Source organism: Vombatus ursinus, unplaced genomic scaffold (genome assembly GCF_900497805.2).
Source record: "Vombatus ursinus unplaced genomic scaffold, bare-nosed wombat genome assembly UNPS02014794.1, whole genome shotgun sequence".
In the NCBI taxonomy this organism is placed as follows: Eukaryota; Metazoa; Chordata; class Mammalia; order Diprotodontia; family Vombatidae; genus Vombatus; species Vombatus ursinus.
The window spans coordinates 22211161-22225736 of record NW_020954572.1 but is presented as its reverse complement, the minus strand read 5'-3'; the positions used below and the strand labels follow the sequence as shown (position 1 = coordinate 22225736).

At 38.7% G+C, this 14576-nt stretch overlaps 1 protein-coding gene across 2 annotated transcripts in view; it reads left to right on the top strand.

Annotated features, from left to right (window-relative positions):
- The window catches only part of BUB1B (BUB1 mitotic checkpoint serine/threonine kinase B), a 71800-nt gene that overhangs the window by 35073 nt on the left and 22151 nt on the right, over positions 1 to 14576 (top strand). For both annotated transcript variants that reach the window (XM_027869830.1, XM_027869829.1), the window contains exons 11-15: positions 565 to 653; positions 1022 to 1068; positions 2069 to 2129; positions 2236 to 2341; positions 5349 to 5626. In XM_027869830.1, coding sequence (XP_027725631.1) covers positions 565 to 653; positions 1022 to 1068; positions 2069 to 2129; positions 2236 to 2341; positions 5349 to 5626 — 581 coding nt within the window. The remainder of the gene's footprint in view (positions 1 to 564; positions 654 to 1021; positions 1069 to 2068; positions 2130 to 2235; positions 2342 to 5348; positions 5627 to 14576) is intronic.

Sequence of the window (14576 nt, the reverse complement as noted above, 5' to 3'; positions counted from 1 at the left end):
CAAGGAGAGACCAGAGTTTCTGGATTGTAGCGTGAGTCCTCAGAGGACACATCAAGTGTAAGAGACTGGAAAGGGAGGAGGAGACCAAGTTGTGAAGGGTGGCCATAGCTGGAAATAGTATTTCTGTTTATCACTGCTTTGAAACTGCTATAGTTAAACCTGCTGCCATCCCTGTTGCTAAATGGCTCAGAATCACAATCTTCCTGTCATTTTGTGTTTTAATATAATTGGTTTCCTTTATTAGCCTTTGTACTTTATTTTGTGCATTTTAAAACATTTTTCTGAGGAATCTGTAGGTTTCACCTGACTAACAAAAGAGGTCTGTGACGCATATAGCATGTGTATGGACATGGGAAGGTACCTGTGCATCTACAAAGAAAAAGAGATAGTAAGATAATGGGAACATGAAAGTGGGTTACATTTTTAGCAAGGTAGCAGTGGAGAACTCAGAATTTCTAATTCTTGTCAGAACTGCTTTTTGACAAAACATGAAACTCTGAAAGTACATAGTGTATTTTCCTAGAGTGTGGTGACTCATCGATTTTGTTTGTTTAATGTTGACAGCCTGGAGAAAGTATGCCAACAAGAGAGATAGCAGCTGGAGGATGTGCTTCCAGGCTTCCAGACGTGCCAGGAGAGGAGGTTCTTTTCAGGTCTGTGTTCACTGAGCCCTTATTTCAGGTAGGACCAATGCTTCATTAATGGAAAGGCGGACACAGAAGAGCATTTTGAAATATAATAAGTGACTCTATACTCATGACTAAAGATCTGCATTTTTTTTTTCCTAGTACAGGTTAGTGTTTTTTATGTATTTCCAGTATTTTGAATGCAGAGTAGATCTGAGGAGAGGGTGGGGTACAGTCCTAACTTCTTGAAGGGTCACAGATTTAGAATGGTTTCATTGCCTTGGAAATTAGATAGACTAAGGAGGAATTAATATAACTGAGTTTAAGCTTAATAAAGGCACAGTTCTATTTTGAAGTATAAGTATGGTTTTTTAAAAATGTAAACTTCTTAACAGGGAAACTTCACTTGTAGAAAACACTTGGAAGGAACTATCTTCTAAGGGTAAGTAATATTCAGAAATTAATAAATGGAAATTTTGCTGGTAAGAGAGAAAATGCATGCACAGTAATGAATAGTTAACATACAGGTTCCTGATTGTGATAAAAAGGAGTGGAAAAGGAGGCCTCTTATATTGGCTTGACTCCTCTTGAAGCCTCTAAAATCTTGTTGTTTAAAGGGAGTGTATTAGTGGTTTAATATTTACATGGATTTTATATGAGGTCAACAGTGTGAATTATTTTTCCTCCTACATTTGTTACCCTCATTACACAATGGTCTTGAGGAAAAAAGTAAGTGAGAATGTGGTAAAGAAGTTAGAATAATAGTTAGCTAGGAGGAAAAAACCAACTACTATTTTCCAAGCACACTGCTCTCTAGTCGTCAAGGAGCTCTCTCATGCTCTAACCACCCAAGGCTCATTGACTTTGATAACCAAGGCTGTACTGCAGGAATTCCTTTATTGCTTCTAACCTGACTGACAACTTTTGTAGTTGATTGGAGGGAAGGAGAGAGGAGAGGAGTGTCATTATAGTGGCTTTTCAATATAGTACCAGAAATAGCAGAGTGGAGTGACATACTACCTTCTTGAAGGATTTGGGGCCACAGGTTTGGCATGTTCTAGGTACACCCAGACAAATTAATCAACATGTAGCTTGAATATCTTTTGTATAAAATAAAGTAAACCTAAGCTAATGGCAAAAAAGCGTCTGCCAAGACAGCTGCTAGATAATTGAGCTAGAGCCTTCAATGATGTTCAGCAGTCCAGGTCATAGGGTGGGATTTGGAGTGCTTTACTAGAAAACAGAGAAAAAACAAGGATGTCATTTGGCTTAGTGCTTTTGCTTATTATAACTGATATAAAAACTAGATTTCCTTTCCAAATTGTGTTAAAGGAGTACTAAAGAAATTCTTTATGAACCAAATTTTTGTGGGAAGCTGATTTAAGAGAAGAATTATATTTTGTTAAAAATTAGTTTGTGACTCATTCTGTCTTATTCTATAGGTCCTGTCATACCATTTTCCATTTTTGACGAATCTGTTCCTTCAGAAAACCAGAACATCAGGTCTGATTTGCTTCAAAAATAGTCATACTTATGTGAGGCTCAATTAGGGGGTAACTGTGCCAACTCAAAAAGGAATATACTGAACAGAGGGTGTGTTTTTCTTAAGTCTTTCTGCAGAACCTCGATGGGCATCAGGCCAGAGAAGAGCCCTTGCTGTTCTAAAATCTTCAGAAGACATGACCTCAAAAGAAGATCTTCCTCTGGAAGTTTGTGTAAGTAGCAATATCCTTAAGTAAACTTAAGCAAAAATCTGTTGCATTAATGCTGACTAAATTTGAAAATATGTGAGGTAAGATTCACATCACAATATGACTCCCAGGTCAATGGGACATGAACTGTAAATATATATATATATATATATATATATATATAAAGAGAGAGAGAGAGAGAGAGAGAGTAAAGAATAGGTGATGTAATAGATACCTTCAAATATTTGAGCTTTGTCACCTGGAAAAAATTATTAGATTATTCTTTGGTCCTCCTGAGGGCAGAAGTGGAACAGTAATCAACTAGGCTAGGGATCAAATGGAGAGGAATCACAGATTGACAGGATTTGAGAGCTGGAAGGCACCTCAACATCTACCTAGTCCAACATAGAAAGAGACCTCCCTCTCATCCACCCTCTTTGTGAAGACTATTGCACTACTGATGCTCTCACTGTTACATTGTTAGGAAGCTTTTCATGACATCAAACTTAAATTCCCTTCTTGCCATTTCCATCCATTGCACCTGATTTGGCTCTCTGGGGCCAAATGGAGTGAGTCTCATCCCTTCTTCACATGACGGCCCTTCAAGTACTTGAACATAGCTATCCCAACCCCCCTGAATCTTTTTCTCCAGGTTAACTATCCCCATTTCCTTATGTGGCATGGACTTAAGGCCTGTTTGGCAGCTTTGTTACCCTCTCCTGGACAGGTTATCTAGCTTATCAATGGCCTTTTAAACTGTGACCCAGAACTGAACGCAATACTCCAGGTGAAGTCTATCAAGGACAGAATACAATAGGACTATTACCTTCCTATTCCTAGAAATTATGCTTCTATTAATGCAGCTCAAAACACTGCTTTTTCATATTGAGGTTGTAGTTCACTAAAATCCTCAAATCTTTATCAGAACAATTGCTGTTTAACCATATGTATTTTCATTCTGTATTTGTGAAGTGGATTTTTTTGTTATCTAAGCTATAAGATTTTACCTTTTTCCCTTTTGAATTTCATCTTACTAGATTCAGTCTAGGGCTCTAGCCTGTCAAGATCTCCATCCTAGTTGGGATTTTCTGCCTTAGTTTTTTGTTTTTATGATTTTAAACTATTTGTGGCTTATTACCTCAACCCTAAATACCTAGTTAAAAAGTTATAATCAGTTACCTCCTCTTAATTACTTAATAACCTTACTCAGTTTCCTTTCCTTAGCCTCTACAACTCCGTAGCCACACTCCTTTTCCCCTTCTGCCTTTCACCAACTTCCTATGTTTCCTCAGTTTGCCCCACCCTAATTATCCATCCTATCAATTTGCTTTATTTTCCAGTTGTTCCTTGTACCTTTTTTTTACTTAATTTGCCTCATTTTGCTAAATACTTTTTCCTTCTTCATTTTCCTCTTCAGGTCCTACTCTCTAGTCCTCTTAAATTCTGCTTAATCCTTTAATAACCTCTTTCAACCCAGAAATAGAATCTGGACTAGTGTCTAGGCCTGGAGATTGTTCTCCCAAAATTCTCAGGTTTATCTTCTGACCCACCTAGCTAAACTTATCCATTTTTAAGTCACCTACCTGATTTTTTTCTCCTTATTCAGCTCAAGGAACTTTTCCTGCTCCTTTTTCCATTGAAGGCCAAAATTGAGTTGGAGTTACAAGGAGGGAATATAAAGAACTCCTCAGTATAAAGAACTTTCTTATGAAAAGCCATCCAACAGTAAGACTGCAATATATCGTTAGTCTGCTCTTAGATGTGTATATTCAAGCAAAAGGCTAAGTGACTTTCTGTGGGAGGTGTTCTAGAAAAGCTTCCTACAATTGAGTAGGAAATTAAAACTAGATGATCTCTGAAGTGCTTTCTAACTTAACAGTATCTTTTCCTTCCCATTCTGATGGACTTGGCTTTCCTATTAGAAGTCTTTTTCTGTCTGACAAGTCTCTAAAAGTGTCTTTAGTGAAGGCTCACACACGTGCACATTAAGAGCTTTCTCAAAAGGATAACGAAGAAGGTAATTGGATTAAAAATGAATAAAGGGCTAAAAAAAGATTAGCTATTCTAGATAGCTTTGCTAGAGCCATATGGCATATTCAAAAAGACTTTTATCCCAAGTTAATTGGGATAAAAACATTGAGAGGATTCTTTTTCATCTTTTTTTCTATCTTTTCATAAATTCTACCTGTTTTGATTTTGATTTTGATTTTGATTTTAATTTTAATATTTTGATTTTAATTTTGATTTTGATATCGATTTTGATTTTAATATCCATTCATGTTTTTCCCACAGATCACATTTAAGTTTATAAAGTAGTTTCATAAAATGTATACAAATCTACAAAGACTGTAGATCTTTTCTTTTTGCTCCTTTTCCATTTGATTTTATTGAACCAAACTTACTATACTAGAAGTGAATTGCATAGGAAGTGGAAGACTTAAAGAACAATAGAGAATGATTAGTTTTACCAGAAACCTTTTCTAGGTGAGTTCATTATAGTACTTCAAGATTCTGTGATTTCATTGGTATAGGTAGAAAAGTACTTCCTCCACTGATGGCAGATCATCATCTATCTATGCATTGGCAAATGGTTTTTGTGAATTGTTATGGCTAAAATATTTAGTCACTTGGTGATGTTTGACTGAATTTGGCTGAGCTATGTTTGCATTTCATTGCTAGATTTATATTTGAAACCTTTTCAGCTAGGCCAAGCCTGTCAAAGCTTGTGTTCTACTAGATTAGCTTTAAAAACCCTGGGATACTTTTGTATAACAATGAGATGCCAGATTTGGCATTTCAGGTACAAAATAATAACTCACATTTATGCAGTGCTTCAAGTTTTATGATGGCCAACAAACCACAGTCTGGAGGGTGCTAATAATAAGGTAGTCTTCTTAGATTATGCATATAGGATAAGCACAATTTAATGACACAAGTTCTTCAAGGAGTTTATTATTAATGTCCAAGGCCTTTAAAAATTCATGGACTGATTAATATGTTTCTCATAAAAATCATCTCTTAACTATTTCAGGATGAGTTCATTGGAATTGAGCCCTTGAGTGAAGATGCCATTATCACAGGTTTTAGAAATATGCCTATATGTCCCAACCCAGAAGACACTTGCGACTTCGTTAGGGCAGCCCGCTTTGTATCAACTCCTTTTCATGGAATAATAACACAGAAGCACCCACTATCTGCCAATCCTGAGAGAATTCTACAGGAAGAGCTACAGTTGAAGAGAACTTCTATAAACCAGCAAACTGTTTGTGAGGTTACTTACAACCAAGCACTTGGCATTAAGAAGTTGAGGTAACTATGGATTGTAATATACATGAATTTGCTTATTTGTGCCTTTCCTTCCTCTCTGTGTATACTTGTCAACTTCCCAAGAGTATTGCTTATCTTAAGAGTACCAGGTATACCAGGTATATATTATTCTAACTTTTTTGTGGTTCTAAATTACATTCAGAATTTGGCTTTTAATTTGTTTTTTATATGGCCGTCTAGACTGTTATAACTTCATTATAATGCTAAGCCCAGAGTGTTAGATGAACCAGTGTGATCTGGAATGACTATTGAAACATAGAGATTCATTTCCATTTTCCCAAACATTGTTGAACAGTCACTATTTTACTGTTTTCAACCTTTAAATGAACTAGCATTACCCAAATATTATTAACAAAATAACTTCCCTAAAGTTATACTTATTTTGTTAGATTTCAAATGCCTGTAGTTTAAAGAAGTGGAGTCTAATGGAAAGGACTCTGGACAGAGAATTTAAGTAGTTGGATGATTATTGTGTTATAATTTTTCCTAGCTGTAGCACATGTGTATCACTTGTTCTGACTGATGATATTTACCCTTGACCTGAGACAGATCACCGAAGTTCCCTGGGCCTCAGTTTTTTCCTCTTTAAAATAAAGGGGGAATGCTAGATGGCCTCTGAAATCCCTTCCAGCTCTGTATCTGTGATCCTGTGATCTCATACTTTGGATCTGTGATCCCCTCATTGTGGATTCTCCATCCAACAGTGTGCAGGTCCACACTTTATTATCCTATCTGATTTTTGTCTGTGCTCCCCTCTGCATTCTTCACAGGGATTGTATTAGATCCCATACTAGGGGCCTTTCTCTTGATCTCATCCTTTCATGGATACCATTGGAATACTCAAGCACCATGCTCCATTGCCCTCACTACGTGACTCAACTAATATCTCTCTCCTGGACTCTTCCTTTATGCTACTTCTCCTGAGAAGAGTTCCTCATAGGTTACATGTTCACACCTGTCCTGTGCCTCTCATTGACCTTTGAGTGAACTGCAGCTTTAATTCTTTAGAAACGAATATTCTGAGACTTGTAGGTATATAGCCCCAGTTTAAGAATACTAATGTTAAAAAGATGGGCCTTTGTTTCAGGAAGAAACCTGGGATCATTAAAAACACTGTGCAGTTTCTTAAATGCAATCCAGCCCCCCTGTCATCTTATTCAATTCCAGGCCTAGTTCTTTGTCCTTCCACAATGTCTGTCCAAGATAGAGATATAGATGTAGAGATATATGTCTTCCTGACTCCAAGGCCAGGTCCATATACACTATAACCAGGCTTGCCCCTCCTTCATAAGATTTTGTGAACAAGTTTATATTCCAAACTGATGGTGCTCTTTAGCTGCATTATCTTTTAATTTGATGATGATGTCAAATGTTTATTGGCTAAGATAGTTTCTAGATTCTTTTATTCTCCTTTTGACACTTGATTTATATCCCTACACTTAGGAAATGGTGGTAGTCATATTGGTGTCTGCTCTTTTTATTAATTCCTCATTTTGAGGGCATTAAAAGCTTTTTTAAGTAAGCTAGGTTGGCATTACCTCAATTACATGCCGTATCTTCTTATTTTTATTCTTCTAATTTCATAATGATTTTGATCTGTGCTCTTTGTGGAATTGAGTCCTTCTTTGGTATATTGTCATTTCTTCTCAGAATATACTTAGCTTCATTTTTTGTGATTTTGTTCAGTGTTCACCATGTTTAGCATTTCCCAATTCTCTTTGTTCTGTGCAGGGATGATCTAAGGCTTTTGTGGTCATCCATCATTTGGTCCCTCTCATTTCTCAGGGATGGTGTCAGTAAATGAAATTATGTATTTTGGGGCTTTGAATCTTTAAAGGAAAAATTACGTAATCAATATTTCATTCTTAAACATCAAGATTAGCCATTAAGTGGAGAGAAAAAAAGAAAAGGGCCCCGGAAAATAGCTTCTCTTGTCAGCTCTCATTTAGCATTATCCTTCTTTTCTTTTAGCACTTCCTACCTCTGGATGCACACATACTTTATGTCTCACCTAGCTCTTCCACAGTTCTGAAGGTCGCTAGCCCTACCCTTGCCATTATACTTGGAAAATTCAACATACATTTTAATGACCGACTGGGCCTCTTGGATCCCTAGTTCACCAGTTGCAGTTCCTCTGACTTAAAATGTTGTTCACTCTGTCTCAGATATGCAAAGGAGAGGTCATATCTTAGGGCTCACCATCACCCATAATTGTCACCTCCATGATCGTGACCTCTGTGATCCTGGTCGGAATTCCCTTCTCTCCTGTCCTTTGATTTCTCACTCTCCCTGAACCTGTTCTTCATTCTCACCAGGGCCTCTAATCTCTCTCATCTTTCTTTATTCTTTGATGTCTCTGGCTGCACTTACCTCATTTCAGTTTTAGGTGGGGGAAGGCATATGCTAGTAATATCTGAACAAATACTTGTTTTATTAAAGAAAGGATACTGAAGGACAGTGGTATAGTTTGAACAACATTGAAGACTAAGCAAGGCCCACCTTACACCCTCAGCTTATCCACAGAGTTAGTGGGGAAGGTAGTGTTACATGGGATATAAAGAAAAGTCAATTTTAAAAACCTTTATTTGTATGTGTGCAATGTGTGCACTCTATCTCTGGTCTAGCTGCCTCCTGTGTACCCTTTTTAATGACTAGAGTAATTGTTAAGAGTTAAGTACTAATGAGTAATCATCAAGCAGGTAGGAGAGATTGAATGGTGCATTACTAGTACTTAATTCTTTGGCATCTGGGTAAGACTGAATGCAGTTAATTTAATGAAACATTTTTGTGGTAGCCAGAGACTACCTTGTCTGTACCTGTGCTTTAGAGAGTCAGAGACATTGGGAAACTCGGTCTAAATAAACCTGAGGCAGGAAGAAGAACTAGAGAAGTAGGCAGGAGATGTCCTTGGTGGTCATGGGAGCTTCAGGGAAAGTTAGACTTTCAGTTCAGCAGTTAGACTGGTTATATAAGTAGAGTGAAGGGGGCCTCTGCACAATGTGGTTGAATGAGTGGGACTAGAACAGCCCAGTTCTCCCACAGGTACTCCAGCAAGGAGTTTAAAAAAGACTGAGGAAATTATAAAGAAAACTAAGGAAAAAGTAAGTGCATTTTGCCATCCCACATTTGCACAGAGAGACAACCAGTATCTGAGTACTAGGTAAGGTGTTCAGAGAGAAAAAGCCAGCTAACAGTGGGGAACATGGTAGTCTTCTAGCTTAGGAACTAGGGGCTATTAGGGAAGCCTAAAGCTGTGGTCAGAGGCAGTACAGTACCTTGTGAGACACTGAAAAACACTCATCTCCACCGACTGAAGATAATATAGGTCAATAGCAAAGGCCACACCAGTCATGCCAGAGCACCCAGCATAGTGCTTGGCACTGAGTTGGGGTTTGATAAATGTTTATTGATTGACTGAGTAATCTTCTTTGGTAGAAGGCATTTCCTCATCACATTTTCCCTGTACCAGTAACAGGTCTGGAGGGAAAGGCAGTAGTACTTTGACAATGGGAGTCCGTAAGGTGCTAGAAAGGAAATGTTACCTAGGCAGGGAGAAAGGGAAAACAGAAATCAAAGCCTTGAGCCAGGTGAGCTGAATAGGTTTGAGACTTTGGGAAATCAGGCTTTATTCATTCAACAAACATTTATTAAGTTTCTAATTAAAGGCCCTTTGGGGAACAGCAAACAGATGGTGAGTGTGCCGTTGGCTGGGTTCTGAAGTTGATGCACGTGTGGTTGGGTGTCCAGGGCCAACCAGAAGATAAAGTGAACTCCATATATCAAAGTCAACAGCAAAAGATGGAGGAGGAAGTAATTTGTAGACATAGAGAAGAGGATGACAGGACATATTTTTGGAGAAAGGATAATCCAGCTGGATTGGAACATAGTGTGGGCAGAGGAGGAATGTGGCTGAAAAGGTAGGAGCAGAACCAGATTGTGGAGGACTTTGAATGTCAGGCCAGAGTTTATACTTTACTTAAGATCATATATTTAAAGTATATAAAAATTTTAACACCTCAGTTTTAAAACTCTCCTGCCTACCCTGTGGGGTATTTTTTTTCCTGATCTTCCTTCTGTTCTGTTCATTTTCAAAAATGACATTTCTTTTTTTTTTTTAAACTTTTTTTGCATGATTGTATTATTACTATTCTCACTTGCCCACCAAGTCTTATCTTCACCCATCCCCCCAAACCCTTCCCTTATTACAAAAAGTAAAATCAAACAAAACAAATCTATACATATGCATATCTCATTCTGTACCTTTAGTCCATCACCTTTCAGGAAATGAGTAGCGTGCTTCATCATAGGGCCCCTAGAGACATGGTTGGCCATTGCATTTATCAGAGGGCTTATTTTGTCTTTCAGAATTGTTTCTTTTAAAAATGTTCCAGTCACTGCGTACGTTGTTCTTTTGGTTCTGTTTACTTTGCTTTGCATCATTTTTATATAAGTTCTTCCAGGTTTATCAGAATCTATCCCTTTCATCATTTAATATGGTGTAATAATATTCTATTATATCCATATACCATTTTTTTATTCAGCCATTTTTCAATTCATGGGCACCCCCTTACTTCCCAGTTTCTTGCTACAACAAAATTGCTTCCATATTGTCTTGTCTCATTCATCCCTTGAAATTCTATGCTTGTTATAGTGATATTGCTGGATCAAAGGGTTTGCACAGTTTAGTGACTTCTAGGGTATAGTTCCAAATTGCTTTCTAAAATGTTTGGATCACTCCGAAGCTCCAATAGTGCATTACTATGTCTGTCCTCCAATATCCAGTTTTTTTCTAGTGAGCAGAGGGGTGATGTGGTCATGTCTATTTATGTTTAGTCTGACAGTGGCATAATGAATGCATTAGAGTAGAGCTAGGAAGACTTCTTACGAGGCTGTTGAAATAGTTTAGGCAGATGGTAATGAGGAACTGTGCTAGGATGTTAGCAGTGAGAATAGAGGGATGGGTGGGGATTTGAGAGATGCTGTGCAAGTAAACTGGACAGGACTTGGTTACCGGTTAGATATGAGAAGTGAGAAACAGGGAAGAACCAAAAGAGTAGGGTTTCATAAGAAGGCGACTGAGTGAAGTCTAATATTACTAATAGGAATATTGAAGTCAGAAAAGTATGATTTTGGACATGCCGAGTTAGAGGTACGAGGTGGACATCAGGATGATGTTCTCTAGGCAGCTGGAGATATGGTCTGGAGCTCAGAAGAAAGGTTAGAACTGGAAGTGCAGAAGCAATAATGTTTTTTTTTAATTTTTAGTTTTCAACATTCACTTCCACAAGATTTTAAGTTCCAAATTTTCTCCCCATCTCATCCCTCCCCCCACCCCAAGATGGCATGCATTCTGAATACCCCTTCCCCTAATCTGCCCCCCTTCTCTTATCCCCTTTCCCTTCAATTTTCCTGTAGGGCTGGATAGATTTCTAAACCCCATTGCCTGTATATCTTATTTCACAGTTGCATGTGAAAACAATTTTTTTTTAACATTTGTTTTTAAAACTTTGGGTTCCAAATTTTCTCCTTTCCTCCCTCCCCACCCACCCTCATTGAGAAGGTAAGCAACTTGATACAGGTTGTACATGTGCAGTTATGTAAAACACTTCCATAGTAGTCATGTTGTGAAAAACTAAGTATATTTCCCTTCATCCTATCCTGCCTCCCATTTTATTCTATTGTCTCTTTTGACCCTGTCCCTCCTTAGAAGTGTTTGCTTCTGATTACCCCCTCCCCCAGTCTGCCCTCCCCTCTGTCATCCCTGTGCTCTCTTGTCCCTTTCCCCCCCTATATTCCTGTAGGGTAAGATAGATTTCCATACCCAATTGAGTGTGTATGTTATTCTCTCCTTAAGCCAAATCCATTGAGAATAAGATTCACTCATTCCCTCTCACCTTCCCCCATTTCGCCTCCACTGTAAAAGCCTTTTCTTACCTGTTTTATGTGAGATAATTTATCCCATTTTACCTCTCCCTTTCTCCTTCTCCCAGTATAATCCTCTCTCTCACCCCTTAATTTTATTCTCCAGATATCACCCCTTCATCTTCAATTCACCTTGTGCCCTCTATTTATCTATCTATCTATCTAAATATATATATACATACAGATAATTTTTTCCCTCCGACTTCCCTAATACCGACAAAGGTCTCATGAGTTACAAATATCATCTTTCCATGCAGGAATGTGAACAGTTCAACCTTAATAAGTCTTTTGTGATTTCTCTTTCCTGTTTACCTCTTCATGTTTCACTTGAGTCTTGTATTTGAAAGTCATATTTTCTATTCAGCTTTGGTCTTTTTATCAAGAATGCTTGAAAGTCCTCTGTTTCACTGAATGTCCATTTTTCCCCCTGAGGGATTATACTCAGTTTTGCTGGGTAGGTGATTCTGGGTTATAATCCTATCTCCTTTGCCCTCTGGAATATTATATACCAAGTCCCTAAATGTAGAAGCTGCTAAATCTTATGTTATCCTGATTATGTTTCCACAATACTTGAATTGTTTCTTTATGGCTGCTTGCAATATTTTCTCCTTCACCTGGGAACTTTGGAACTTGGCTACAATATTCCTAGGAGTTTTCCTTTGGGGATCTCTTTCAGGAGCTGATTGGTAGATTCTTTCAGTTTCTATTTTACCCTTTGGTTCTAAAATATCAGGGCAGTTTTCCTTGATAATTTCTTGAAAGACGATGTCTAGGCTCTTTTTTTGATCATGGCTTTCAGATAGTCCAATAATTTTTAAATTCTCTCTCCTGGATCTATTTTCTGAGTCAGTTGTTTTTCCAATGAGATATTTCACATTGTTTTCTATTTTTTCATTCTTTGGTTTTGTTTTACAGTGTCTTGATTTCTCATAAAGTCACTAGCTTCCAATTGCTCCATTCTAATTTTTAAGGAAGTATTTTCTTCAGTAAGCTTTTAGACTTCCTTTTCCATTTGGTCACTTTTGCTTTTTAAGGCATTCTTCTCCTCATTGGCTTTTTAGACCTCTTTTGCCATTTGAGTTAGGCTAATTTTTAAGGTGTTATTTTCTTCAGTATTTTTTTGTGTCTCCTTTAGCAAGCTGTTGACTTGTTTTTCATGATTTTCTTGCATCACTCTCATTTCTCTTCCCAGTTTTTCCTCTGCTTCTCTTACTTGCTTCTCAGAATTCTTTTTGAGCTCTTCCATGGCCTGGGACCAATTCATATTTTTCTTGGAGGCTTTGGATGTAGGAGCTTTGACTTTGTTGTCTTCTTCTGGTTGTATGCTTTGATCTTCTTTGTCACCAAAGAAAGATTCTGTGGTCTGACTTTTTTTTGCAAGGTTTGCTCATGATCCCAGGCAATTAATTGAGTTATAAACTCTTTGTTAAGGGACGGGTCTGCGTCCAGTGTGGAGAATGTACTGTCCCAAACTTTGGGGGTTTTGTGCAACTGTTTTCAGAGATACTTCTAGGGACCTGTAAATTTTCAGTTCTTCCAAGGTGTTATGATAAGGGGCGAGCTGTTTACTCCTTTTCTGGCCTGTGCTCTGGTCTATGAGTGACCACAAGCACTCTTTTCTGCCTTGGAACTGTGAGGAAGATTTCCTCTCTACCATCACTACAAGCTCCACCACACCAGCATTCCTCCTCGCCCCAGGACCGCCACCTAGAACTGTGACCCAGATCCAAGCATGGGCAAAGCAAGAGAATCCTGCCTCAGCACCAGCAGAGAGATCCCTGCAATCCCCCTCTGATCAGCCACTCGATTCCCCCTCAATCTGTGGGCTAGAAGCAGCCACCACCCCAGGGCCGTGTGCGGGGACTGGGGTGGGGACCAAGTTTCTCTCTCAATGCAGTCACAGACTTTTCCTACTGACCTTTTAAGTTGTCTTTAGTGTTCATGGGTTGAGAAGTCTGGAAACTGACACAACTGCCGTGATTCAGTCCTCTGAGGCCTGTTTTGCCTGTGCACCCACGATGAACTGTGTTCCTCTCCCCACCTAGTGCGATAGACCTTTCTGATCAACCATCCAGGTTGTCTTGGGCTGGAAATTTATTTCACTCTGTCTTTTTGTGGGTTCTGCTGCTTTAGAATTTTTTTAGAGCCATTTTTTGAAGGTATTTGGAGGGCTTTGGGAGGGCTCAAGCAAGTAGCTGCTTTTACTCTGCCATCTTGGCTCCGTTGCTGCCCCGTCCCCTGAAGCAATAATTGAAGCCATTGGAGTGAGTGAGATTGCCTAGGAATAGAATAGAGAGAGAAGAAAGCCAAGGACAGACCTATGAAGAGACCTATTTCTCTCTCTCTCTCTCTCTTTTTTTTTAAGGCAATTGGGGTTAAATGACTTGCCCAGGGTCACACAGCTAGTTAGTGTCAAGTGTTTGATCTGAGGCCAGATTTGAACTCAGGTCCTCCTGACTTCAAGGCTGGTGCTCTATCCACTGTACCACCTAGCTGCCCCGAGCTATTTCTCTTAAGACAAGAGAGGGTAAAATATTCAGTTGAAGGAGTTTGTCAACATGTCAGAAACTAGGGAAAAGTCAGGGAGAATGAGATGGAAAAAAAAGCTCATTGTATGTGGCAGTTAGGTAGTGATTGGTAACTTTAGAAAGAGCAGTGTTACTGAAAGTGATAGAACTGAAAGTCAGATTGCAGGAAGTTGATCCAAGAGTGGGCAATAAAGGAAATGTTATCCTCACTCCGTCACTTGTTTTCAGTCTCTACCTGTCTGCTGGCTTCTTCCCTTCTGCCTCCAACATGCCCATGACCCATTGTCTCAGCCTCAAAAAACCCTTACTTGATCCTTCTGTCCCCACTAACTATTGTCCTATGTCTTTTCTGCCCTAGTAGCTAAACTCCTTGAGAAGGCTGTCTACAATAAATGCCTTCACTTTCTGCCCTCTTACTCCCTTTTTAACTCCTTATAATCTAGTTTCTGACCTCATCATTCCACCAAAACTGCTCTCTCCAA